Genomic DNA, 27,924 nt, shown 5'->3' on the forward strand with positions numbered 1-27,924 from the left:
GGGCCTCCCCCCGCCAGCAGCGCCTATCGCGTTTGAAAAAAAGCACGCCCCGGTAGCCGCGCCGCCATTGGTGGTTTCTGTGCCCCTAGGCCAACCCCTTTGCCTCGCTCAGCCAATGGCCTGGCGCGGCCGGCGAGTTCCAACGGCAGGGGTAGGGACAAGGCGCGGTGTGTCAGTTGAGCGCGAGATTCGAAGCGCGGCGGTTGGGACCGGCGGGGTTTTGGGTCGGTACCGCCGCCATCATTATGGCGCTCTCTTCGTTCCAGCAGCTGGAGTCGCTGAAATACGCTGAGCTCCAGCGGATCGCGAAGACTGCCGGCCTGAAGGCCAACCTGCGGGTGAGGCGGGGGGGCAGCTGCCGCTGTTGAGCAGCGAAGGGCGAATGGGGGGAAAGGTTCGGGTGTCCCGCCCGTCCTCCGAAGAGCGGCCCCCGGCTCTGGGGCTCCTCCTCTGCCCGGCCGGGAGCTGAGGGGAGTGGGTGGCGTGAGAGGAACGCTGCGCCCCGCGGGGTCTGGGGCCCGGCGTGTTCAGTGCCGCGGCGGGTTACCGGTTGTGGTTAAGAAGGAGAAATTTAAGCACGCACCGATCTCTCTTGCCTAGAGCTATAAGTTCACGACGGCGGCCTGACCTCTCGTGGTAGGTAACGCCAGTAAATCGCTCGGCAGCAGCCAGGCTGCTGCCCTGCCAGTGGGAGAAGGCATAAAGCCTTGAAAGAAAGAAAATCCACAACGTTTCTTGTGGGCAGAGGGACTTACCGTCCTGACAGGACTAAGACTTCGGGGTTGGGGTTTTAGTTCTGAGTTATTTTGTTCTTAAACTTCAAGTTCAGGTTTGTTTTTATGCTGGCCTTTCCAATTAGGTATTTAAGAGCCTTTCATAGCCTAAAATATCAACGATATAACTTTGTTGTTGTTATTTTATTGCTATTACTGTTGAATATGTGTAAGAGACGAGAAGAATGCTTTGCATGTAGTATGGGCAAGACAGAATTTGTTGCAGAAATTTCATACAATTTTAATTCACGTTCAGCTACACAATGCTGCTAAAAAGAACCAGTCTCATTCATCATTGAACAATTAAACTTTCTGGAAAATAGACGGACAGGAAGAAACCTAGTCAGGGAAATTTGTCTTTGTGCTTCTGTGGAGAATACGCTACACGTATTTCTGTAGCCTGAAGCACTTTCTCTAATTTGACTGACTTGAATGAAGCTCTAGGCATGCCTTATTCCGTTGGATTCAGGGGATGTTCTGCTTGTTTGTTGGATCAATTTATAGGACACTAATTGGGTTTATGCAGTGTTTTGTTTGGTGACTTAATGCAACATTTGGTTCATATGTTGTTTTTATTTCTCTACAGGCAGACAAATTGTTGAAAGCACTGAATCAACACTTTAATGGAACCAAACAAGAAAATGAAAATATGGTAATAGATAATAAATCAGCCATTCTTTTTGAGAGAGACAGACCTAACTAGTAATTAGTAGAGCAGGGCATGTATTGAAGATTGTTTTTTACCAAGATGTAAACTGTGATATAAGTACTTTTTTTCTTAATAATGCCTTTAGTTTAATGCACTCATGTACTAATAGAAACAGGTGTGCTAACATTAAGCTTTGAAGTGGCCTCCTCTATGACCCAAAGCTGCTTTCCTTTCAGCTGCCAAAATTAACAATGTTTTTTTCAGCATCAGTACAAAATTATTCTCTGTGAACGCTAACATTTAATTTCCATTGAACTAATCTTAATTCTTGCCTGCTTAGCTCCAGACAGTAGCCAGTACCAAATATAAAAATATTTTATTTGTTTTCCATGCCTAGATGTAAGGGACTAGATACTCATTGGAAAGCATTTTGCATCTACTACAATTTACTTACAGTGACTCTATAATGAAAGTGATGCAATTGTGATGTTTACTTTATTCATCTCTTTATGTATTGTTTTCTTAACTTTTTAAAAAAGTTTTATGTTCTGTAAGTGGAATTATTTAGTTAGGTATGGCCATGTTTTTTATGTTTTTGATAGAATGTAAATTGGTATCTGCTTTTTCTAAAATATATCTCCTTTTAAGTGCTTCCTTTAAAATCATCTTTAAAGGTTTGAGGAACTGATGTGATCCTTGTCAGCTTATTTGTAATTTTCACAAACATGGAAGAGGCTCTGAGTTTTTGGTGAAGAGTATTCTACAAAAATGTACAAATCTGGGAGGGTCACAGCATCATGCAAGTCAGTTTTCAAATATAAAGTATTTTTAGTAATCTTATTAAAATGCTATACAATAAAACAAATGCAGGACTTTAAAAATAAGTCTTCAAACAATGAGCTTTGTTTAGGGAAACCTAGATATTGCTGATTTCTTGATTACTATGCTACTAAGTGGCATGCTACTGTTTTCCTCTGTGTGAAATACTTTTTCCAATAATAAAATCAAAACTGTGTCTTTGAAGTATCTAATTTATGTTTGTGTCAGATATGTTCCACATTGTAGTATTTTTCTGCTACAGGACTCTGAAAAATGTGCATCTGCTTCCATTGAATCAGGTGAAATGAGCAATCATGAGGAAACTATGCCTCATTCAGTGTCTCTTATTAGAAAAAGATGTGGTAAAGAAAAGAAAATAACCAGAAAAAAGAGGAACTCTAAGGAGGAAACTAATACCAATGAAGAAAATACAGGGCTTTCTGAAGAGAAAGAGGTGATCTGCGTTGCTTGGTTTTGTGTGCTGGTGTCCCCCCCCTTTCCCCATAGCATAATTTAAACACACCTGATTTTTTTTTTCTACCATCGTTTACCAGGTGGTATACATTTTATATATATCTATATGCGTGTGTGTGTCTATATGTATAAGAATTTCACGTGCAAACATTCTGGTACTGGTCTTCTGTACTTTGTAGCACTGATTTTTGTCTGTCTTGACTATGTGCTATTCCATAATGAACAGAGATTACTTGTTAGTCATTACTTAATGGAAATAAGTTAAATTCCTCTAAGAAATATAGAATTCCAAACACTTTATCTGAATGTAAGACTGCTGTCATTAGTTCATGATAGTATTCTGAATATTGGACTAGTTTCAAATTTATCTAAAATAAGGCTATTTTCATTTCACTTCATATGAAAAATTAACAGAAATTGCATGATTGCCGAAGCCTCAAAATTTTTTAATTCCCACTCATCTCAGTCAGTTCTTTATTCATGTGTTGTAGGACTGGGGGAGGGGAATTTTCACAGTGAGATGGGGTAGAATTATTTTTCACTAGAATTACGTGCAAGTAGTGGGTGAGCTAAGAACTGCGTGGAAAAACTTTTACTGATTAAAGTCAGAGGAGGGAAATGGGGAAAGTTAGTCTGTTAGCGTTAGAGAATTGTACAGTAACCAAAGCTACAATAGTAAAATGTAACATACCCAGGGAATTTATTTTTACATGCAAATAATTAACTTTTGTCAATAAAGGAAATTTTATACTAAAATGTTAAGAGCTATGCAGGTAAAAGCTTTCTAACATAGATCTGTCTGTGAAATAATAGGTTAAATATTTCAGAGGCTAACTCAGGCTGGACTTCAGAAAGTCTCTTGCTCAATCTCCCAATCAAAGAAGCAGGGTCAATTTTGAGGTTAGGCCACAATGCTTAAGGCTTTATCTGATCTGATATTGAAAACCTCTAAGGATGGAGGAAATGCAACCTCTCTGGGCATCCTGTTCCACTGACTGACTATTCTCAGAACAACAGTTTTCTTCATATCAGAGCAAACTGTTTAAATGAAGTATGTTTAAACTACAGGAGCATTCTGAAATGAAAGAAAACGAGGTGCCTTGGGGTGAACAAGACAAAGGAGAGAAGGTGTTGCAAAAGGAGGAACAAGTAACTAAAAAGACAGCTATTGAGAAGCAAGGGTTGGGTGCTGGTCAGAAAGAACAACCAGAGAAGACTTCTACTCAAAGTGGTGGAGATGCATGTAAGTAGAAAATTCCAAAAAAGTTTAGTAATTTGTACTACTAAAAATAACCAAAAGGTGCATTTTATTGTGTCCGCAAAGATTTTTATGGCATGTCTGGTGATCAGTACCTTATGTGGTGATAACAGAAAAAAATCTGTCTTGTTGGAGTTTGTGTACTTGTTCGTTTAATATGTTGTGTGACGCAAATCCACAAATTCTGCAGTATAGGAATTCTGCTGGCTTGGACTTCAGAACTCTGGACCTGATGCTGTTAGTGAAGGAGTACTTGAAGGTCTGAGTGTACTTGAGTCTTGCATCTCGTTTAGGATCAGTGCCTTTTGGAATACCCCTGAGATGTTATTTGGCTCCTTTAAAAAGTGGCAAGAAAGGGAGGGCTTCCTTCCTCATGCTTCATTTTTCATTTTCCTATAGATGGACAGGTTTTGTTGTTTTCTTCACAGGAATAAAATTAGTAGAAAAGGACATACAGACAGAATCCTTTATAAATTGTTTAAACTGCTTAACAATGTCTGAATGTATTACAGTGGATCATTTTTCTGTCTGGTGTCTTTTTCAGACCTTCAAACATGAGGCTGCTGAAAATATTGATTTATTTCTCACCCACTCCTTTTTGCATGCAGCTGACATGATGAAATGAATTTGTCTGCCCAATCTGATAACTTATTGATACTGTGGGTCTGTAAAAAAAAAGATACATACCATTATTTGCTCCTGTTAGACTCAGTGTATGTAGTCCTTGAGCTGCATTATGGGTATTCTTGATGTTCAGTAGAATTTACAAGGGCATTCTTATTGGAGGCCATCTATAATTTTTAAACTAATTTAGAAAATGACAATTTTTCAATGAAGGCTTTTTTGAAACTAGAAGCAATAGAATATGTAGAGGATGCTTTGGTTGAGGCAGCATTCATCCTGGCAGTTGGCACAGTCCTATAACTATAAATATCTGTACTGCCTTCTGTTGCTTTGTTTTGTTTTTTGCCCAGTAATTTCAGACAGCAAAAGCTGTGTGACAGAAAAATACTATGTCTGCATTTAATGTTGAAAAGTTGATTTTTCAACAATCCCCCATTACTTGCTTCCAGTGAGGATTTCCTTCAATATATTGAGGTCGTCCAAGTTTACTTTGAAGGGGATGGGAATTAATAGAAAAGCAAACGTTTGCTTTCGATATGCAAATATTGAACTCGATATGAAGTCTTTACCTGATTATTTTTTTTCTTAATAAAATAAAATTACTCACTAAAATGTGAACATGAGCTTAATACTATGCCTGAGAGCAGAAATGATAAAAAGAACTTAGACTAAAACTCTTTATACGTGTATAAGGAAGTGGCAGAAAAGCTGGCCAAAAGGTATTTCTTTGTTATCAACATTTAAAAAACACCAGCTTATTAAACAGATCAAGACCTGTGAATTTAACATTGTTTGTGCTTACCACAAGCATAGTTCTCTTGTTAACTTCTCCTGTGAATACTATCAAAAGCTAATAACCTAGTATGACTGTAAGATTTATCCTGGGCTTGTAGTTTGTCAAGACATACCTGTCGCTGACGTACCATTTAAAAGGCTTTTGGGTGACTTAGGACATATCTATTCCAGCTGATACTTTTATTTCTAAAAACCTATATCCACTTTGAGGACATGAGGTGTGTTTTGGAACAAATAATTTTACAAAGTTTGTGATGACATTAAAATATTTTCCAGTAGTTCTAAGAATTTTGTCTACTCTTACTGTACCAGGTGATGTTCACCATGCAGGAGGGAAGATCCCTTTATATGTAGGCCATGCATCGAGGTCTGGGAAAAGAGGAATGAAAGCTACTACACCAAGTAAGATAACCTACCATCTAGATGTATTGTCTCCGTGTGGAGACTTGGCTTACAGTTCTTTACAACCCAAATTTCTATTTCCACTTGAAGAAGAGAACATCCTCTCTTTAAAAAGCAAGCAAACAAAAAAGTTCCCAAAGGTTACATTTTACGGTATATCTTCCAACTTGAAAATTCACAGTAGTAAATTACTTGCATGTATGTTATAAAACTGGTTTATTGAGCACTTTGATGTCTTTTGGATATAATACTTGTATTCATGATTTTCAAACCAACAAAGAGCAGGAAGACATGCTGTTACTCCTGCTTGTTTAGTTTTCACTTTATAAATGCTACTGTTGGGCTGTGTTACTACATCTTAGCTATTTTTTGTCACTTTGTAAAATATATTCATTCATTTAAAATTTGGAAGTATTTATTTTTTTTCTTTAACTGCAGAATTTGGGGGTTGGATGGGGTGATCTTTAAAGGTCCCTTCCAACCCAAACCATTCTATGACTATAATTCTCCAGAGCATGCACCAGGTAACTGGCTATGTAGCTGGTGAAGTAGATTCTATTTCATACTGTTTGGTTACCTTTGTATACACAGTCTTTGATTTAGAGGGATACATTGTTGAGGGTTTTTTTGAGGCCATAATGATAGGTGTTGCAAGATTCTTCTATTAAGAAGTGAACTTCCTTAGAAACTTATCGGATATGTGACTCTTCTTATTTTTGGAACGTCTTAGACTTTAAAAAGTTGCATGAGGCTCACTTCAAGAAAATGGAATCTATTGATGACTACATTGAGAGGAAAAAGAAGATGATTGAGAACTGCAGCAGTTCACTCAATGAAGTCAAGGTAAGTGATAACACAGGAAGATATCCATTGTTCCCGTATTCATTTATCTCCCCAGTCTCTCTGTAAAAGTCCTCTAGAGTCTCTTTAGAGCAGTAAGTAGCTGGTCATGTGTACATGCAGTGGCATGTTATGATCAGTGAAATTTAATGGCAGTCCTGTATAACTACTTATATATATTTATTTGTGTATAACTTGTACAGCTGTATAAGTTTTTATATATTAACAGTGTATGGCTATAAATAGTTATAGAAAACAACAAATAACTTGTCAGTTTTGAGTAAAAATAATTATGTCAACATTTCTTTTATGAAGGATCTCCTGGAGCTTTTGCTTACAAATGTTTGAATTGCTGCAGAGCTTAACCAAGGGGATGGGTTATTTTTCAAAGAGTGGGAATTAAATATTTAAGTTCCTTTTTTGTGTCTTGAAGAACCATTGTCCAATGACCGCATATGACTCTCCTTTAAAATATATGCAATATGTGTTGTTCGCAGCGGCCCTGACTCTCAGTTTTTGTATTTCATGCTTGCATGGGTAAAAGCTGCTAATACGGCCTCTTTCAGAGTGTGCCAGACCTTAGGGTGTCTGCCATGGGTCAGTAACGTGTCAATGAATATAGGAATGAATGTGTCAATGGACGTATCAAAACAGTAACACTGAAATTCCTGAACACTACTTTTGTCAGGTGTTGGCCAAAAAATCAAATCACCTGAGAGCATCAGAAAAAGGCACTCCGCATAACAATTCTAAGGTATGCGTTTTCAGATCAGTTTAATAATAATAGAACTAATGTTTTTGGTTTTATGCTTTTAAAGAAAGAAGGGGAAAACTGAAGAGACTGTATGATTATGACTCACTGTGTATTTTCCCTTCCTCTTAGATGCTTTTCTGATAAATTTTTAGCAGAGTGTGCTAACTCATTATTTGCTTTTCCCTAGAAACAAACCAGTGGCAAAACATTTTTATTCAGCCCAAATCCTGAAAGAGGCAGATTCTCTGCCACCCACACTCCTGCTAATCTCCGGCACTCACCACGCAATTCGCTGAATGCTGCCAATCGGAGTATTTTATCTAGGAAATCTTCATTTAATCCTGTCCTTTCAACAACCAAAATGAATGTCAGGTAAAAAGATCAAACCAAAACTACCAGTGAGCAATTTGGTATGATACACATGAAATAATCAACACTGACTGTGATTTCACTACATTATTTTCATTCCAAACATGAACTACACGAGGTTAATTCTGATTACTAACTTTTGGTCTAGCTTTATGGCTGGTTTAAGCCTTACTGTTCTGTTACTATCTTGATTGTTCATTTTGATGTTTGATGGTAGAGGAATCTTGCCTCTCTCTCAGCTTTCATTTTTAGCATTTTCACTTAAATCAACCAAGCCGAATTATTTTTCTTCTCTCACTGTGTTAGGTTTTTCAGGCAACCTAATAGTCTCTTTTATATAGGAATTAATTTATTTTTGAGATTACTTAATCAGAACTGTATGCACTATTGCAGGTGACTCACAATGGAGTTGTCATTTGGGGTTTTTTTTGGGTACTCTTCCTTTTCTCCACCCCTCTGTCCCCTCAAGTCGCAACAGGGGCACAATTTGTGATTGACTACTATAAGCAGATGATTTCTAGCAGATGGGAACCAAGTTGACACCAGAAAGATGTGATGAATGAGCTAAACAAATGAGCTCATACTCAATGCTATTAAACCTCATCTCGTTTTCTTTTAAAACACCATGTGCACTTCATTATTCCTACACAGTAATCTAATTTTCTATTATGTTAATATTTCCTGAACTTTTGTTATCGGTAAATTTTATTAGCTTCTTACTAATTTTGTTGAAGCCTTGAACAAAACTCCTCTTAGAAGGAATCAAAAGGACTGTCCGTATGATGCTCCATTGATACATGCCCTTTTGCCCAGTTTTCTTATAAGTGAAAGTCCTTGTCCCTACTATTTCTTTCTTGATTTCCAACTATTGTACTAATTCAAACTTTATTAAATTTACGAAACTTTCCACCATGACTAAAGTTCAGATTTAGACATTCTGTAATTTACCCTTTTCCTTTTTTTCCCCTTCTAACAATTACATGTTACTTTAGAGTTCTCTAATAACCTTCACTTCTCAAGTCTTGCGTGCCAAGATTATAGCTGCTGGGACTTTTTTGTCCATGAATGAAGTGTGTGAGGGGTGGTTATTATTAAGTCAGATAGTGTGACTTCTAATATTGACGACTCCTAATAAATAATTGTGGGGCTTGTAATTCTTGCATGTAGTTCTTTTACTATTCAAAAGTCAAGATTACAGATTCCTTGGAAAATCAAGCTCATCAACTTCCTGGCTTTGTTCCTGCTTCGAATGTACTATCTCTAATTTCAATAGATAACCACAAATGAAAACAATATTCATTCTGCCTCTGGTTGGATGATCTTTGTCTTCACTGCAGCCCTACTTGATTCTTAGCAATATGTAAAGAAAACAACACTTAGAATTTGCTTCCATTCCATTTGTCTAAAGATGTGCTGAGGTGGATCTTGCAAGCTGCGCTTCATCCAGAAACTTGCTAACCCTCAAAATGTGGCTTTCTTCAACATTTACTCACTTACTCATTTATTCATTTCCATATCTTGCAGGCTTTCAGCTTATTCTTAATACCTTTTTGATAAGGGTATTACTTTATGCAAGATTTTGAATTTTCTTTCATATATTTTTATATATATGTACATGTGTGTGTTTATACACACACATATACATTAAAAATGTGTGTGTGTGTATACGCACATAGATACAGCACATGTGTGTGTCTTGGTATGCAGGTAACTTGTGTGTTTTGACTAAAATTTCCAGCTTCTTCCTCTTCTAATTTTCTTTTAGTTTTTCTTAATTTGAATTTTCAAATTAACAATATTTATATATAACATTTTACTACAGAATCCAAATCTAAAGTAAATAATATATGTTGGTGAAGAAATCTACTAGCTTATTACATCCAAATATATTTGCTTTCCAAAATAACAACAAAGTCACTTCTTTGTAATTCTTAATATTAGTTACTGCTATTGATGATGGCTCATGACTTGAAAACTGCCAGCAAAGGTATTTTTAGTGCAGCTTATGCATAAGCTGTGAACATCTTACACGCAGTAAAACTTTCTACCTGTAAGAGAGGTAGAATGCAGAACCTTCTGTATTCTGTCACGTTGCTTGCATTCCTTGCAGATAAATAATTTTGTCTTCATATTTCTAATAATTTTCAGGTTCTCAGAAGCCACAAAAGATAATGAGCATAAACGCTCTCTTACCAAGACTCCATCTAGAATGTCTCCGTACTTGGAGGAGAACTGCACACCTGGTAGCCAAAAGAGCTGCAAACTAATAAGTCAGAAAAACAGCAAGGGAAATGCAAGAAGTAACAGCGATCTGACTGCATCAAAGGGTAAAGTGGATTGTAAATATTTGGCTTTTTCACATCAAGACTTTGTCTTATTGAATTATTATATAAATTTTTTTATACCCTAATGTCATGACCCAGGTTTTAATTTCATTCTCTAATTTATGACTGATTCTTTAGAAACTGCAGCAGGTTCTTCTTTTCCTTTGGTTTCCAGCATTTTCACTAAAATGGTTAGGTGCTGAGACTATGATACCTAGCTACCTACAGAAAAGCCTGATGTAGGGCACAGAAATCATTCTAGACCTTTAGGGACTACATAGCAAAAGACTCATGTAACAGGTACAGAGAGATCTTTCCTGCAGTGAGGAGGCCCTGATGCCTTCTCAGAGGTCTCATTCTCCTTGTGGGGCTGGCGTGCACCAGGCTTCTAGCTGTGTATTAGGACAACCTGTTACCATCAGCCTTGACAACCCTGATTAACTCAGGAACTGAAGCTCTGTAAGAAAAAGCAGAAGTCTTCAGATTACTAATGATCTCTGCACCAGCACAGCTCTGCTACCTAACTGGTGCTCCCCTAGCATCACAGGTATGTTAGCACAGGTCAAGAACTCAGTTGCCTGTCTTGCTGTATGACAATATTGATGTTTTTTAGGGAGAAAGAAAAGTTCCCCTGCTGAGCAGAAGCTTGTGTGCTCTCGAAGAATGCTTCTTTTCTTAAATGTGAAAATCACTTGGTTCCAAATAAGCAGAGACTAGGAAACATAATTTGCTCTGAAGGACTAGAAAAATACATGGAGCTACACATGCTATTGCATACCATCATCAGCGCAAAAGGGCTAATACTCTACAACTCTTGCTCTCTGAAAGCTCCCCATTTCAAGTGAGCTGTATTTGTGCAATTCTGTCTTTAGAGGTAGCAGACAGTAGCATTTAATGGCTCTTTGGTCTTGATAATTGTAAGGTGGCTTTCACAGGCACTTTCCAACTTGCTACGTACAGTGATGTTCTTGCTACTATAATTAAGTATGCTATCTTGATGCCTTTTGCAGTTACCACCCCCTTCAAGTTTGCAGCTAACTCTGCAGAACCCACAAGCACAAAGAAGACATTTGATCTCAAAGCAAGTCTCTCGAGGCCGCTTCGATACCAGCCACATAAAGGTACTGTGATCCTGTGCTGCTTGTGTTGGTCATACTCCTTAAAAGCAAGGCATTGATACAGACCATGATAAAGCAATGTTTTCAGTCTCTTTTCCTCTTCCTTTCCCTTCCTCTCTGGATTCCCACACAGTTTGCAGACCAATATTAAATTTCTGCATAATATATCCTTTAAGAGCCTCCCTACTGAAGATAAGTCTTTATGATCAAAAGCCCACAAATACAAGAGTAAACATCCTTGTATTCCACTGAACAGATGTATGTACAGGGAATAAATGAGGCTTATTTTTACTTTATTTTAAAAAGTCCACTAGTGTGTGAGAAGCTGAACTTTGTGTGGTGAGTGTCACTCATAACTACAGTCACCTGCTACTACTTACAGAAAAACTACTTGTAGGGAACAGGCTGGTGAAGCTGATAATACAGCTGAAGAGGCGTTTCATCTTCAAGTCAACCAGCAAAAAACCAAGCTAGCTAGTATATTGTCACAATAACAAGTTAAGCACATAATTACTAAACTAGTAATTCAATAGTCTCTCTTTTGCCCCTAAACTGTAGGACGACTAAAACCTTGGGGAGAATTTAAAGAAAATACCGTCTTAAATAAGTCTGTCAGTAACAACATCTCTTCACGTAGGAGAGATTACAAACAGCCACATCTCCAGACAAGGTTAGTACACCCTTAACTCTTTATGAATAGTGTTATTTAAAATGATATGATGACTCATTTGTCTTTTTTTGGATTTAAATATGCAATTCAGGAAAGAATACTTTTATATTAAAGCAATTTTTGCCTCCAATAGTCTGTCCAGTATCAGGAAGTCCAACAAAGAGGGCAGATCTGAATCTGACAAACTTTTGTTTTATGAAAGCTATCAGTTCTAGCGTTTGGAGATTTACCTTCACCTTGGAAGAAGCTGTGAATATTGCTACATTGTTACCTTGAATGTTAGACCTATACGTCTAAGCAGAAGTACTGTTGTTGTTGCTTGTGTCTCTACCTTTAATAAAACTTGATATGGTCTCCCTCTCTTTTTTCCCCTTCAGGGAAGAAAGGCGTGAGAAACACGAGCAAGAGAGAAAAAAGAAAAAGGCTCAGGCTCTTGGAAACCGTAGAGGACTATCTGCGTGTTAGAAATATCTAAGAAATCACTGTAAATACTGTTCCTGTCATGTAAATATTTCTGCTGTCTGTATATGCTTCAGGTTGCCATTAGCTAGTGGAATCCAGAGGGCATTGAATGAGACCTTATAATGCATCTGAGTGTAATGTTTTAGTGATCAACTTCTCCAACAAGATAAGAATTCTAAACTTTTAGGAGCTTAGAACTATCTCTAGTTGCTTAATAACACTTTCATTTAACTAACTCATTTTACTAAAGATGTTAAAGCAGAAAATTTAAGTGGAAAAGTAGAAAAAAGATGCTCAAGAAGCCTCCTTGCAACTTAAGGCAGATTTCTCCATCAGAATGCATTTGCCACCCACTAGAATGCAGACTTTCAATAGCAAGCTTCAAAATATTCCACTGGTAAATTACAGGAGTTGGAGATGTCTGCTTGCCCTGTTCTCCAGAGCGATCCTTAAATTCTGTAACAACTGTTACAGCAATTATTCAGCATTTCTAATTGTGCATGCCTATGAAGTAGTAGGGAATTTCCAAGAGAAGAAAAAATATGCAAGCTCTCTGGAAAACTAAAAGCTTACAGCATTACATAACTGTAAAATACCATATTTTAAAAAAGTCATAACTGAAAAGTGGCTTTACGAATTGCCAACTGGATGCTTTGAACAATTAATGTTTTCCTTTCTATGCTAAACAGTAGATGTTAACAACATTCTTCAGCTTTTCGTTTGTATGATGCTTAAAAGAGGTTACAGTAGTGTTTAGGCACATTCAATACCTTAGATCTAAAAGTTGTTGTTCGTTTTAAAAAATTCATAGGAAAGCTGTCTGGATTTATTATGGATAGAACTGGAAAGGTAATTTAGCAGTTATTTGCTCAAAATTCTAGCCAAGATTAAAATTGTTTCAATGAATTTAGTGCCCTATCAAATATATGCCCAAATGTCAAGAACAAGCAAAGTTTTTTATAAACTTAATGGGAATGAAATAAATATTTTGTCTATATCTTGTTTATAAATAATTATATCACCTAGTGTATTATGTATAACTACCTCCTTACTGCAGCACTTGTATTTACTACTCTGTGTCCTTGTGTGATGAGTTTTCCTTACCTATTAGCCTGCCTACCACTTCATAAAAGCATGTTTGTTTCATTATTTTTAGAAACAACAACCCTAACCTCTCTTTTGCTCTTAATTCTGTGCAAGAGGAAAATGATACTATAAGACTTCAGCTTGCTTTCTTGTGGCCTCTTCCATATAAGATATAGGTACATTTAATATTTGTAAAGTACACTTAATCAAGGTCACTGCAGAGGAGGTCAGTGCTTTGATTAGACGATGTTTGTGACGGCTGAAATGAAACCATTCAACACTTGTTCTTTAAAGTTACTGAAAACCAGACTTCTAGAAAAAGGGAGGTAGTGAGCTTCTGTGCCACCCCCTGAGGCTGTGACTTCTTACAATAGAGCTGAGCGAAGATGATGCCGTGCATCAGAAAGTATGATCTGACCTGCGCTGTAATGGTGCTAATCAAGGTGAGCTGTGCCTCTGCGGGGAGCAGACAGCCATAGGGGCTCCCCCCCTAGACCACCCTTGGAACACAACTTCTGTTCAGCAGCCTTCGCTCTATAAAGCTGTAGGACTGTCATCAACAGCTCTACGGAAAAGCCCAGCCCGCTGCATAGCTACTGTTGCAATCTTGGCAGGGGCAGCTTTTTCTTTTTTTAGTTATTCAGAGGAGCCAAAACTAAAGGTTGAAATACCTCTGCCTTTTCCACTTCTGGGGCTGCTCTTTGTAAGTTTCAGTGGCTGAGCCACACTTATGCACCCTTCCTTAGGCTATTAATTCTCATACTTTTCCCTGGTTTAAAACTAGCAGATTCAGGTGTTTTATAACTGCCTACAAACCATATAATGTAGAAAATGAAACTGTCATACAAAAAAGAACTACAACAGGCTCATGAAATATTTTATTTCTGTAAAGGTCAGGACAGAAGCCAAAACTTACCCAGTCAACAGGCTACTTTGTAAGAACGTATCACAGCTCTCCTCAGGCTGTGTTCCAGTCCATGTACGTACAGTCTCTCCAGGATTCTGTATTTGGCAGCTCGAAGATGCCAACAGTGTCACTCTTAGATTACTACTATAACACTTCACACGCTTATCTCTTTCGTGTTTACACAGAATCTCCAAGTTGTGATAAGCCACATATTAAGAAGTGTTTTAGAAAAAATTGAACCAAGCATCTGAAGATTGTCCTGAAAGACACCAGCCCAACTTAGACTTGAGGATTCTTTTCGTATGTTTCATAGGCAAATTCTTCTTTATGCGCTCTGTCATTTAGCAGGCCAATAAAATCAATCTCCAGCTGGAATGGACCGTCTACTTTATCTCCGATTGTGAATCCAAGCGTACTAATCTAATTAAAAGACACATACATTAGAACAGTATTTATAATGTTACAGTGAAACACAATTGTACCTGCCACTTCCGTATTTTACAAACAATTCATGGCCATCCACTTTAAATGGTATTTGAAGTGCAGCGTTTCTTAATGCTTGAACACTTCATTACCACAGTTCCAACATCAACTCCAGGGGGAAACTACTTCACATTTCCCTTTCTACCACTGTGTTGAACCCTTCATTAGAAATGGCTTGAGCCTAAAGCAGCCCAGCAAGTTTTACCCTTCAAGGTTTGCACAGTGACAGTTTCATCAGGATTGGGCATAGAAACACATTTTCATGAAATCTGTTACAATTCTTTCATGAGCAGAAAACAAACAGAATGTCATTAAGGACGGAAGGGAACTTTCATTCTAGATCAAGTCATTCGCGTGGTACAGTGTGAAAGTGCATCAAACCAGATATTTTAAAATGCATGAGACTTTGTTACTGAGTTTTATGTTAAGGCAAGGTTCTTTCTTAGCCACTGTTTTCCAATTAGAATAACATTCTTCAATATAAGAACGTTCCTCTTTCCTTCCCCATGATATTCTCCCCCACCACTATCCCAATTTTTTTAAAAGCGATTTTTATTCTAACTGTAATAAATTCCATGAAAATCTGTGTGGCTCGGGCATGTTTCCCATGAGCCTGTGGCTTGCCTGAAAGCTCCCTCGGCTCTTACATGTCACCAGTCCCCTTTCAGAGACTCCAGTGGCAGCAGTTCTCAAACGAGTTGGGTCACCAGTAGCCAGCCACTTGTGCTCCAGCTGCCCCTAAGCCCTGCTAGAAGTGCAGGTCTGAGCTGTACCCATGATTTTAAGGACTGCTCTACATGCAGAAAAATGATGCCCAGGCTGTGTCAGATGATAAAGTTGAATAATCGTAGGCTGAAGCTAAGTATATATTGCAAATGTATGCTTAATAAATAATAGAACAAAGCTAAAGAAATTAAATGCATTGACATTCCTCTCAGGTCATTGTAATGTTTTAAATGCTGTCTCTTACCCAGAAACAAGCTCCACAATCAGCCCCTTGGCTTGTGGAGCCTGGAGTGTTTTTAAAGCTCCATCTTTCTGGTTCACATTGTAATAGAAGACTACGGGAGACACCTAAACTCTCTGCTCTGAACAATCTGTCCCTTTGCAAGCCCTAGATACACTGGCTATTTCCTGCCTTTTTATTCCTGTTTAACAATGCCTTTCCTGGTTCCTAGGAAAACATGTATTAGTACCACAAGGGACATTTCATTAAGATTTCTTTAATTGCCAGCAACACCCACTGTTTATCAGACTATAAGAAGCCTCCAGGAGGGCAGCGACTACAGGCTGCCCACAGAGCACAGGGCAAGCCAACCGATTGTGGGTGCCCGGGGCGGGGTGACACTGCTGTTTGCAGCTCCTTGGGTTGTTTCAGTTGCTGTTTGCAGCTCGTTTTGCAGGACATGAGGTGCTGCACTGCACTCAAGGAGTGATGGTGGCCACCCGGAGGAGGAAGACTGTGTTCCCAGCACCCACCCGAATGGATATTGGTATCCAGGCCACAGGCTGTGAGCAATGCCACAGCCTCTCAACGGCAGCGGGCGACAATGCTGACCACGGCTGTGTGCGGTCTGAGCAGGTTGATGACCTGCTCAGCCGGGTGGCACAGCTCCAAGATGAAGTGATGGAGCTCAGAGAAGAGGTGAGCAGATTGAGGAACGCGAGACAGAGTGAGAGGGAAATTGACTATTTCCACAAACTGCTCTCTACAAAAACAGAACGGGAGGTAACTCTTAGTGGACCAGAGGATTCTGTATCCTTTCAGCAGCAAGCCCCCCAGCCGTCCCATAGTAACCTGCATGAGCAGGGTCAATGGCAACAGGTCTCTGCCCGACAGAGCAAAAGAAAGAAACGGAGCAAGCAGGTTCCTTTAAGAAGTGCACCACCTATAGTGCCCTTGCAGAACAGGTATGGGGCTCTGCAGGAGGAACTGGCTGCAAGCAAGGAAGAGGGCTCTCGAAGGCCAGAAGAGCCTCCAAGGCCAACTCGCCTCAGGCCAACCACCAAAACTGACCCTGAAAAGAAAGATCGAAGGGTCATTGTTGTAGGTGACTCCCTGCTGAGGGGAGCAGAGGCCCCAGTATGCAGACCGAACCTGCTTCATAGAGGTCTGCTGTCTCCCTGGTGCCTGGGTAAAGGACATCATAGGTAAACTCCCCACCCTTGTGGGCCCTTCAGATTATTACCCACTTCTGGTCTTTCAGGTGGGAAGTGATGAGGTAGCAATGAGAGGCTCACAATCATTTAAAAGAGATTTCAGGGCCTTAGGGCAACTGGTAAAGGGATCAGGAGCTCAGGTTGTGTTCTCCTCCATCCCTCTGACGTCAGCAATGGACAAGGGAATATATAGGAGGAGTCAACAGGTCAATTCATGGCTCCAGGACTGGTGTCATAGACAGGGCTTTGGGTTTTACGATCACGGCTTGGTATATGAGGCACCAGAGCTGCGTGCAGCTAATGTGATGCACTTATCCCAGAAGGGGAAAGGGATTCTGGGGCAGGAGTTGTCAGGGTTCATTGACAGGGCTTTAAACTAGATTTGAAGGGGGAAGGGGTCAATAATTTCATTCTTGCCTGTGACAAACAGTGGGGCAGCATATCAGGGGCAGAGGGATGGAGTCCTAGTAAGGGCTCTCAACTTATTGCCCTAAGGCAAGCCGGAGACGATGCACCGGGACACCCCAAGGGAATCAAGGGGGATTCCTGCAAGAGGGTGACACGGCCGGCCCAGCTGAAGTGCCTCTATGCAAATGCACGCAGCTTGGGCAATAAACAGGATGAATTAAGGGCCACTGTGCTGCTGGAAAGCCATGACATAGTGGCCATTACTGAAACTTGGTGGGATGATTCCCATGACTGGAATGTAGGGATAGATGGACACAAGCTCTTTAGGAAGGACAGGCAGGGGAGGAGGTGAGGTGTTGCCCTCTACATCCGTGACCAGCTAGAATCGATGGAGCTCCACATGGGGAAGGACGATGAGCTGGTTGAGAGTGCATGGGTTAAGATTAAAGGGAAGATAGGGGAAGGTGATGTTACAGTAGGGGTCTGCTACAGGCCACCCGACCAGCAGAGCCAAGCAGATGAGGCCCTCCATAGGCAGATAGAAGTGGTTTCACATTCACAGGCCCTGGTCCTCGTGGGGGATTTCAACCACCCTGACATCTGCTGGAGGGACAACACAGCAGGCACCAGCAATCCAGGATGTTCCTGGAATGCATTGATGACAACTTCCTCCTCCAAATGGCAGAGGAACAAACAAGAGAAGGTGCTATGCTGGACCTCGTTCTCACCAACAGGGAAGGGCTGGTGACCAACACGAGGCTCACAGATAACCTTGGCTGCAGTGACCACGAAGCGATAGAATTTAAGATCCTCAGGGCAACTAGGAGGATAATATTCCAAGCTTACAACCCTGGACTTTAGGCATGCAGACTTTGATCGCTTCAGGGATCTGCTGGCCAAAGTGCCGTGGGACAAAGCTCTAGAGGGAAGGGGGGCCCAGGACAGCTGGTCAGTATTCAAGGATCACCTTCTCCGTGTCCAGGAGCAAAGTATACCGACAAAGAGGAAGGCAGGAAAGAATGCTAGGAGACCTGCCTGGATGAACAGGGAGCTCCTGGACACACTGTCACACAAAAAGAAAATTTATAAGGAGTGGAAGAAAGGACAGCTGGAATGGGGGGCATATAAGGAAGCTGTCCAAACAGCAAGAGACCTGGTGAGAAAAGCTAAAGCTCAGTTAGAATTGAATCTAGCCAAGGAGATCAAGGGAAACAGCAAAAATTTCTATAAGTACATTAATGGTAAGAAGATGACTAGGGAGGGTGTGGCCCCCTCAGAAAGGAAACGGGGGAGCTGGTGACAAGTGATATGGAGAAGGCCGAGGTTCTCAACGACTTCTTTTCCTCAGTCTTCACTGGCAAGGGCTCCAGCCACACTCGGGGAGCCACAGAAGACAATGGCAGGGCTTGGAAAGACCTGCCCATTGTAATTGAAGATCAGGTTCGTGACCATTTGATGAACCTGAAAGTGAACAAGTCCATGGGACCCGATGGGATACACCCACGGTTACTGAGGGAACTGGTGGATGAGGTTGCTAAACCCCTCTCTATTACATTCCAAAAGTCATGGCAGTCTGGTGAGGTCCCAACTGACTGGAAAAGGGGAAACATAATCCCCATTTTCAAAAGGGAAAGAAGGATGAACCAGGGAACTATAGGCCAGTCAGTCTCACCTCCGTGCCTGGTAAGATTATAGAGCAGATCCTCCTGGAGGCACTGCTGAGGTAGAAGAATAACAAAGAGGTGATTAGGTACAATCAACACGGCTTCACCAAGGGCAAATCGTGCCTGACAAGCCTGGTAGCCTTCTATGAGAAGGTCACAACATCAATAGACAAGGGGAGAGCAACTGATGTCATTTACCTGGACCTGAGCAAAGCCTCTGACACTGTCCCGCATGACCTTCTGGTCTCCAAGCTGATAAAATATGGGTTTGATGGACTGACAATTCAGTGGATAAAGAACTGGCTTGATGGCTGCACCCAAAGAGTGGCTCTCAATGGGTCCATGTCCAAGTGGAGGCCAGTGACAAGTGGAGTCCCTCAAGGATCAGTACTGGGACCGGTCTTGTTTAACATCTTCGTCAGCGACATGGGACAGTAGCATAGAGCGCACCCTCAGCAAGTTTGCTGACGGTACCAAGCTGTGTGGGGCGTCTGACACGCTGGAGGGAGGGGATGCCATTCAGAGGGACCTTGACCGGCTGGAGAGCTGGGCCCATGCCAACCTCATGAAGTTCAACAAGACCAAGTGCAACGTCCTCCATCTGGGTCAGGGCAATCCCAAGCACCGATATAGGCTGGGCAGCGACTAGCTTGAGAGCAGCCCTAAAGAAAAGGACTTGGGGGTGCTGGTGGATGAGAGGCTCAACATGAGCCATCAGTGTGCACTAGCAGCCCAGAAAGCCAATTGTATCCTGGGCTGCATCAGGAGAGGCATGTCCAGCAGGTCGAGGTGATTCCCCGCCTCTACTCCACTCTCGTGAGACCCCACCTGGAGTACTGTGTCCAATTCTGGAGTCCCTACTACAAGACAGATATGGACGTGCTGGAACATGTCCAGAGAAGGGCCACGAGGATGATCAGAGGGCTGGAGCACCTCTCCTATGAGGACAGGCTGAGAGAGTTGGGGTTGTTCAGTCTGGAGGAAAAAAAGGCTCTGAGGAGACCTTATAGTGGCCTACCCGTATCTTAAGGGGGCCTACAAGAAAGCTGGTGAGGGACTTTTTAGGATGTCGGGTAATGGTAGGACTAGAGGGAATGGATTAAAACTAGAAATGGGTCGATTCAGACTGGACGTTAGGAAGAAGTTCTTCACCATGAGGGTGGTGAGACACTGGAAGAGGTTGCCCAGAGAGGTGGTGGAAGCCCCATCCCTGGAAGTTTTTAAGGCCAGGCTGGATGGGGCTCTGAGCAACCTGATCGAGTGTGAGGTGTCCCTGCCCATGGCAGGGGGGTTGGAACTAGATGATCTTTAAGGTCCCTTCCAACCCTAACAATTCTATGATTCACAGTGCTTCCCCTATTTTTAGGTTTCTTTAAAATTCATTTGTAAAATTACACTTTATATTATATGCAAGTGCATCATTTTTGCTGTGAAATACTAAGCATAAGATAACAAGGAATTAAAATCAGGTGGAGGATGCTTAGATCTAGTATTAGTTTGTCCCTTTATCTCCTGGTAAATATTTTTAAACAGCCCATATACAACTTTATGTTTTCATTTACCATTTTGAATGACTGTATATTCCAAATTCTGATAAATTCTTCAGTGTCTGTATTTAAACATAGGCCTTGTATAACAGCTTGCTTTCATAGAGTATATTGTTTCTTGTTGTGGATCCACCTTCCTCATATCATTCACACCTGCTTTCTACAACCTCAACTACCACTGTTTTAAAACAGACTGTTTTCATGCTGCCAATCACTGAATTGCCTTCAAATTCCAACCCCCCCCTTTTTTTTTTTCCATTAAGGCAATTAGGAGCTGAATGCAACATTCCAACTAACACTGATTCAAGTAATGGACCTTTTATTTTCTCCCTCTATATATTTCTAACATTGTTTATTTTCCTTTCAGTAGTCACTGGGTATTAAGCTGCCCTCGGTTACATACAGGAGGGTCAATGAAATCTAAAAGAATAAAGATACAGAAACATGTTTTTCCAACGTGCCTCCTCCTGTGAATCAGTGAATTAGTCTACCTATTTGTAGAAATAACATAAAAAAATACTCAATGCATTTATTTAATACTTAGACTGGAAAGCCTGAAAAAAACCCCAAACTATAAAAGAGCCTATAAATACACCAGTTTACTGCTCACCATCAAGGTCACTGATACAGCATATCCTCAAATAAAATCTCATGATATGATATCCCTTACAGTCTTCTGTCAGGAAGGAAGTTTATGATACTTATTTTTATTGGTTTTGGCAGTACTGTGCCAACTGACACTTTAGATTTTAGTCACTTTGATCATTCCTCAAAACGAAAAATTTTTGGTTTTGTTTGAAAAGCCAAGTAAGTTGCAAGTTGTTTCTTGGTTATCTAGATCTATTAAAAATATTTTTGGAGCTACTTTGAAGTAAACTGACACTGCTATCACAAAGTAGGATAATTTAAATGCAGAGGCAAGTACACAAGAATAAGTGCCTTATAACAAGATGAGAACCCTCAATTCCAAATTCACAAACATTAAAGGATTTGTAAATGATCTATATCATGACAACATAATCTTAAAGGAAATTTCAGACAGAAAAAGCCTATAGAAAACTTGCCTTGTCTAACCAGATAGGATGCTGGTTATCCTGGACTCTTCCCCGACTGGAGAGAAAGAATTTGGAGAATGGAATCTGACGGAAACAGAACAAAAACAGACTTTGGTGTCACTAGTACATAAAATAAAAACTTAAGAAAAAAGCCTGCCTTAGTAAAGGAAATAACACTGCTACATCTAGTACCAGCGCTAGTTGGGTACTTAGAACTGGCGCAGAGAAATGGACCACATTAACCTTTTAATTAACCACTGGCAGCCAGCTCCAGCCCCACGCTGTTCTGTGGTGGCCACTTGTAGCTGTTGTGTAGGATTGTTACCCTGTTCAGGCTCAAGGAGAGGCTGCAGCACCGAAGGTGGCTGTTTACATCGAGAATATCTCCTTTCAATAACTCGTCAACATAAAACAGAAATTAATGAGAAGTCCAGCATGCATGTATACTGACAGCTTGCCTGTATCCAAGCTGTGTATTTCACAGTGCAAACTTCATACTGAGACATCAATATTGTAGCAAAGCTGTTCAGAAAAATGTAAAAATTACTTTGAACGCAGTGGGAGCAAGAAAGAGGAGGGGCTGTGATAAGAGATAGGAAACAGCAGAGTTGGCTGGTCTGGGTGAGAGGAAAAAAAACAAGGCCAGCAGTGACACACTGATTTCTATCCTCCTCTTCTGTGGAACAGTGGTCTGTTCTCATACAGCTGGACAACGGTATTATGAAGCTCTCAATGCCAATTCATAAGCATGTGCAAGCCTCCTTAACGTCGTCATCAGCAAATTACAAAAGTTCCCCAAGTGTCATCAGAAAAGTGCTGAAATTCCTACTTCTTACGAAGTGTTAGTTTGAAAGACGCATTAGTTCACCTTTATTTCCTCCCAGTACGGGCCTCCTCGGGTGAACATGAAGTAGTTGTAGAGGTCATCCTTTTGATGAGAGAAGTAAGGGTCTGTATAAATGTTTACCATCCACGGTCTGCCATCGCCACGGACGCGTAAATACAGACTGTTGAAGTTTGACCAGTCATAATACTTCTTCCTAGCAAAAGATCCCTACAAATTATTAGCAAATAGAATTATTCCTCTTTAGTAAAAGGAAACTTCCATTATGAAGAACAGAGCACTTCTGCTTTGGTCACTGCCCTCATTATTATGTCAAATAATATCTACTGCAATATAGTGAAAACTGGGTTACTCTTTCATCACACCAGCTTCTGATCTCTCTGAATTTCCTCCAGCACTCTATTAGAGCCCACAAGATGCTGTATCACCACTCTGAAGACTCATGTTTTAATTATAAACCACAAGTTTGTAACTATCAGAAATCAGACCTCCTTCCTAGGATCAAGCTCTCTACCAGGCAAGTACACAAACGCTATAGTGATGGATCAGTAGTTACGTAGTTCATCGAATTTAATATTCTGTAGTCAGTACTAGATTATTCAGAAGTGATTACAAGAAATTGAAGAAGTGTGATAATTTATCCCTTGTGATAACTTCCCTTATTGAAGGCTGACATAAGCACTAGAAGCATTTAATGTTTTCCAACACTTTTTGTCATTAACTGTGCCTAATGACACAGACTGCAAGCATGTCTCATCCTCAACCGCATTTTTTTTTCCAAGGATCTCGAGAAAGTTCTGGTGTTGTGGTTTGTACCTAGGCAGATCCAAGACTCTTCAGCGAGTTACACTGAGGTCACTTGAAGTGACTGGGGGCAGGGGTCAGAGCTATTCTTGGCCAGAATTACTTAAATCAAGTCAAAATTAACACCAAAAAAATCACAAGTTTCCCCTTTATTTTACAGCATTACTATGGTTACCTATCAAATCAACCATCCCTCTACCAACTCATTTTATAGGTAATAGGATGAGTAGATCATCAACACAGTAATACAAGGGCTGTGGCTACTTGATTTTATCATTTTGCCAGTTTTAAGCCTTTTTACTTAAATAAAGAGTAGTCTTTGTATTTATGTTTTTATGCTCTGATTTCAAACTCCACAATAAAGATGGACTGATACACTCCACTGCTTCAGAATTAGGAGGTGGAAGTCTGAGTCACATTTGCACAAGCCAGTAGCCGTCCTGGGAATTTAACTCAGGTGAGATTCAACCTACTCTTCCATTCCCCTGACCCAGTGTCACCATTTTAACCAGTGTTCATCTGACTCTCATTTGCCCATTGATTTTGCACACTCATATTCTCTGCTCTACAAGTTTCTGGCCCAGAAAAGATTTTACCTGTGTACGTGTGCCAAGTCACAAACAACAGAAAGGACTAAAAAGTTAAGCATTTTATACACTGAGTCAAAACCTTCCTTTGCTTTTAAAGGTTATCAAAAATAAGGAATGAAAAAGCAGTACCAATAATAAGCACATACATTTCTGGTTCTGTTTTGCTCAATTCTGAGCTATCAAAGATTTGTGTCTCACTTTTTCTAATGTACAGTATGAGTCAGACCTTTAAAAAGTACATTTCAAAGCATTATTTTCTGTTCCTGTGAGGAAAAAAAATATGAGCTTGTTCATCTAAACCAAGTTTGATGAATAGGTCAAGTTAAAGCCCAGAAAATTTGCCCTCATGACACATTAAATTAACTTGAAATTTAAAGAGACATCTATTTTAATCATACCAATTTTGGATACAAACATTCATGATTCTGTGATTACAGATCCTTCTTTTGCAAGAAGGCCGCAAACGGGGCTGTCTTAATGAGTGGATGCCCTACTGTGCATAAGTAAATGATCAAACATATATTATTCCTTTTCTAATAAAGGAAAACAAAATCCAATAAAAAGTTCCTTCCAGGTCAAAGGATACAGCAGCAATTACATCCCTGAAGGACTATCTAATAGTCCTGAAAGTGATCAGTTTCAACTGCAGCAAACAACAGTCCACTTGTTGCCTGTTGCTGGGATTACACAAAATTGCTCTCCAATTAAATAACAGAAGATATGCAAACATGAAGCTGTACTTACCACTGGTGGTTTAGCTCTCATACTACAATATCCACTGTATTTTGTCTCCCCATCACGAGGTACTTCCGTATTGAGCGTTCCATACAGCAGAGCAGCCTGGTTATTCCTACCCAATTTGAGGTAAACTTCACTTTTTCCTCCAATCTCTACATCAGAGGAAATAACCCATTTATTTAAATCTTCTTGGCTCCGGAACTCCCACAACACCTTTGTCTGTTGCAACAGGTACTGACTGAATGGATGGCCTCCGGGTCCTACTAAGTAATCTTTGGTCTCCTTCTTCAGCATGCTGAGCTGAGTCTTTAAGACTTCAATACTCTTCTTAAAACTTAAATCAGTATTTTGCCAAGACGGTTTTTTCTCAGGCTGTGATCCTGGCCTCCTGTAGCTGCTATACAATTTTGACACGGAATCGCTGAGGAGAGGTCCAAGTAAGGGGGACAAAACTTTGTGCCTGCAGCACCTACCACTTAAGTAAGCACTGTTCAGCAACATAATAGTCAGAGCCATCTTGGTAAACTTGAAGAATTCACTTCCAGTTTGGCAATTAATGAGCTTGAAATTAATTCAACAACAAAACTAGTATCCAGAGCTATCTTAGTTACTGTAGTTTATTTCCACCTTCAATGAAAAAAATAAAAGATTAAAAAAATTACACACAGGATGCTCGTAAAACTGTTGAATTAACAGGTATTAACTAGAAATCTAAGATACTGGAAAAAGGAATAGAAAATGTCATCAAGTATTACACTTCCCGAGAGTTCTAGTTTACTTAATGATTTCCACCCTATCTGTCTTGTCCCCCTACCCCCGTGATGTAAAATACCCACGCAAATAAGAGAAAACTAAGTAAAATACTTCAAATAAAACTGAAAATAAAAAAAACAATTCCTGTTCATTCCTTTCACTATAAGAAAGCTTAGGTGTTATGAGCAACACCAGCAAAAACGACCTCAAGAACAATGTTTTAAGAGATGGCATCTATATAATACTATAAAGTAATATTACTTGCAAGAAAATCAAAAATTCACAAGAAGCAGGCCACACGGACCAGAATGACAATCTCATCTGACAGTCACAGATGACAAGACTTTTCAGATATGAAGTCCTACAGCAGCCAGACTAGATGCTTCTTCCACAAGTCATTCAGCCCCCTGCCCCCTCAACACATCTGGTTTAGGATTATAGAGAGGTATGCAAACACCAAAGAATTTAACACGAACTATCACAATTCAACAGGTTTTTTTAATAAAGCTTTGGAAAAAATCTGAAAATCTTCTCTTTGCTTCTCTCTGCATCACTGCTGGTAGGAACAGCTATGCCACATTGCCGTTCTCTAATTCATAAGGGAGAACCTTAATGTTCAGTGCTCTGTACAGAAGCTATTATCTCCGACTCATAAGATTAGACAGATTAGTTTTGGGTTTCAGGGGTTTCTTTTTGGCCACAAAATAAATCTGAAAATGACGTCAAATCAGTTGTTCTTCTCTGAACTTTTAAGAATGGAATCAGTTAAAACAAATTACAGAAGTGCCATACTGGACCATTTAGCTTATTCAATCTGTCTAAGAATTTCTGAGTGTAAAACTAGACTTTCCCCTGCCCCTCCCACACACAAAATCTTCTGAGCTTGGAAGCCCCACATAATTCTCGGTTATAAACTCCCACAGAGCATCAGTGGGACAGTCGTTCCTTTTTTGTGTTTTCCGTGTTTTAAATGCCTTCTTTCCCTCTTTCTCTTACAATATGACCCGACATGCGGAAGCTTGCTTTACACAGCATAACACCTTATTGGGAAACTAGTCTACATCGTCAAACTTGCTAGCCATTTTATTGTGGTCCATCACACAAACACAATACATCTAAGCAGGCAGCAACATGTCATAGATTAGACAACGCTGCAAAAGTGGTGAGCCCCGCTCTCTCCTCTATGTGCCACATACCTTCTTTTACTCATGGTAACATTCACTACTACTGTTCTCATACTCCGATTACGCTACGCACCACGGCCTAAAACCGCATTGGAAGAATTCACGTTTTCTCTATCACATATTCAGCAAGACAGGAGGCGAGTTCCTCAAAAAGAAACCCCATGCGCGGGGCTTCCATGTCCCTTGGGACGGAGGTGAAGCACAAACCAACAAAGCAAAGAGAGCCTACACAGTGACCCGGGCCATTTGGTTGGACTCGATGGTCTTAAAGGTCACTTCCAACCTAGATGATTCCATGATTCTATGATTTCTGGGCCCCACCGGCAGAAAGGAGAGGTATGGAAAAGCTGCGGCTGAACCCTGCTCAGCACAGACCCATCCTTGTTTCCTCCCGGCACCAAGAAGGAAATTCTAACCAATTTTACTTTTGCCCGATTTTTGTCACCTACGCGAGGTTTCTACCAGCGCGCCGGCACCCACTCGCCGCCCCAGCTGTTACAAAACCCCGGCTTCCACCGACCGTCTCGCTTTGCGCCTCACCGCACCCCCCCACAAGCGAACCGAGCCCATGTTCCCCCCGTCTTCCCGGAGCCCGGAGGGGCAGAGGCGAGGCCGGGACGCGATGACACGCAGTAGCGGCCTCAGCAGCCGCCTCAACCCCCGTGACCGGCGCTAAGGCCTCACCTTCCCGCCGTTACCGGCAGCTCCCGCCGCTTCCGGACCCGCCGGGGGAAACACGCACCGCGCTACTCAGGTTCCACCCGGCGGCCATTAAGCACCGACCTTCCTCCGCTCCCCTCAGCAGGCAGCGGCCCCGTGCTGAGGACGGTTTAATGACCCCCAGCACCTGTGACAGGAGCACCCTGAGAAGAAGGGAGAAAAAGAAGGAGGAGGAAGAGGCGGAGAAGGAGGTGGCGGAGGTGGCGGAGGTGGTGGCGGCCCCGCCGGCCCCGCCCTCCTTCCCGCCCTCCTTCCCGCCCCGGCGCCCTGCGCATGCGTGGTGCCCTTTGTGTCCCGGGCGGGCGGGCGGCGCGGGGCAGGCCGGGCCGCTGTGAGCGCCGCGCCGCCGCCGTCGGCGCCGGTGGCGGGGAAGGGGAGGAGAAGGAGGCGGCGGCGGCGGCAGCGGCAGCGGGGGGGGTGGGAGGAAGGAAGGAAATAGAGCCGGCTCCCGCCATGGTGAAGAAGCGGAAAGGCCGTGTCCTTATCGACTCCGATACTGAGGATAGCGGTAGCGAGGAGAACCTAGATCAGGTGCGCGGGGAGGCCCGGCTACGGACGCGGGGCCTGTGATCTTCGGCCCGCGTAGGGCTCGGCGCCGCCATCCCACCCGCCCCCCCTCGCTCCCGCCCCGCGGAGGGGGGGGATTGCGC

The 27,924-nt window shown here is 41.3% G+C and overlaps 3 protein-coding genes across 9 annotated transcripts in view; 2 read left to right on the forward strand and 1 right to left on the reverse strand.

Moving 5' to 3' along the window:
- Positions 1 to 144: 144 nt before the first annotated feature.
- Positions 145 to 14,280, forward strand: NUSAP1 (nucleolar and spindle associated protein 1). The gene is made up of 12 exons (XM_074584587.1): positions 145 to 338; positions 1,360 to 1,425; positions 2,504 to 2,695; positions 3,784 to 3,958; positions 5,705 to 5,794; positions 6,525 to 6,637; positions 7,323 to 7,388; positions 7,576 to 7,760; positions 9,906 to 10,084; positions 11,092 to 11,202; positions 11,758 to 11,869; positions 12,247 to 14,280. The coding sequence occupies exons 1-12, from the start codon at positions 246 to 248 to the stop codon at positions 12,332 to 12,334; spliced, it is 1,470 nt and encodes a 489-aa protein (XP_074440688.1). The 5' UTR covers positions 145 to 245; the 3' UTR covers positions 12,335 to 14,280.
- On the reverse strand, positions 14,274 to 27,543 carry NDUFAF1 (NADH:ubiquinone oxidoreductase complex assembly factor 1). 7 transcript variants are annotated; one of them, XM_074584594.1, is made up of 6 exons: positions 27,239 to 27,447; positions 24,857 to 25,244; positions 24,624 to 24,769; positions 22,510 to 22,695; positions 21,651 to 21,725; positions 14,274 to 14,744 (listed from the first exon to the last, which is right to left on the reverse strand). In XM_074584594.1, exons 2-6 carry the CDS (start codon positions 25,131 to 25,133, stop codon positions 14,604 to 14,606), a joined length of 825 nt encoding a protein of 274 aa, XP_074440695.1. In that variant the 5' UTR covers positions 25,134 to 25,244; positions 27,239 to 27,447; the 3' UTR covers positions 14,274 to 14,603. The 7 variants fall into 7 exon arrangements, with proteins under 7 accessions (XP_074440695.1, XP_074440696.1, XP_074440689.1 ...); XM_074584595.1 differs by having other exon boundaries at positions 27,095 to 27,244; XM_074584588.1 differs by having other exon boundaries at positions 24,624 to 25,244; positions 27,239 to 27,543.
- Positions 27,544 to 27,547: 4 nt separating this feature from the next.
- The window catches only part of RTF1 (RTF1 homolog, Paf1/RNA polymerase II complex component), a 33,692-nt gene continuing 33,315 nt past the window's right edge, over positions 27,548 to 27,924 (forward strand). The window contains exon 1 of the mRNA XM_074584596.1: positions 27,548 to 27,805. Within this exon, the coding sequence (XP_074440697.1) occupies positions 27,548 to 27,805 (258 nt within the window). The remainder of the gene's footprint in view (positions 27,806 to 27,924) is intronic.

The sequence above is a fragment of the Larus michahellis genome, chromosome 4 (genome assembly GCF_964199755.1).
Source record: "Larus michahellis chromosome 4, bLarMic1.1, whole genome shotgun sequence".
NCBI classification, from domain to species: Eukaryota; Metazoa; Chordata; class Aves; order Charadriiformes; family Laridae; genus Larus; species Larus michahellis.

Excerpts from the sequence above, each read along its gene's own strand:
- NUSAP1 (XM_074584587.1), top strand. The coding sequence starts at position 246 with ATGGCGCTCTCTTCGTTCCAGCAGCTGGAGTCGCTGAAATACGCTGAG. Across the intron at positions 3,959-5,704 it reads TCAAAGTGGTGGAGATGCAT|GTGATGTTCACCATGCAGGA; the intron begins GTAAGTAGAAAA and ends TTACTGTACCAG. Across the intron at positions 7,761-9,905 it reads ACAACCAAAATGAATGTCAG|GTTCTCAGAAGCCACAAAAG; the intron begins GTAAAAAGATCA and ends AATAATTTTCAG.
- NDUFAF1 (XM_074584588.1), bottom strand. The coding sequence starts at position 25,133 with ATGGCTCTGACTATTATGTTGCTGAACAGTGCTTACTTAAGTGGTAGG. Across the intron at positions 21,726-22,509 it reads CGTACTGGGAGGAAATAAAG|ATTCCATTCTCCAAATTCTT; the intron begins GTGAACTAATGC and ends TGTTTCCGTCAG. Across the intron at positions 14,745-21,650 it reads ATCCTATCTGGTTAGACAAG|ATTAGTACGCTTGGATTCAC; the intron begins GCAAGTTTTCTA and ends TCTTTTAATTAG.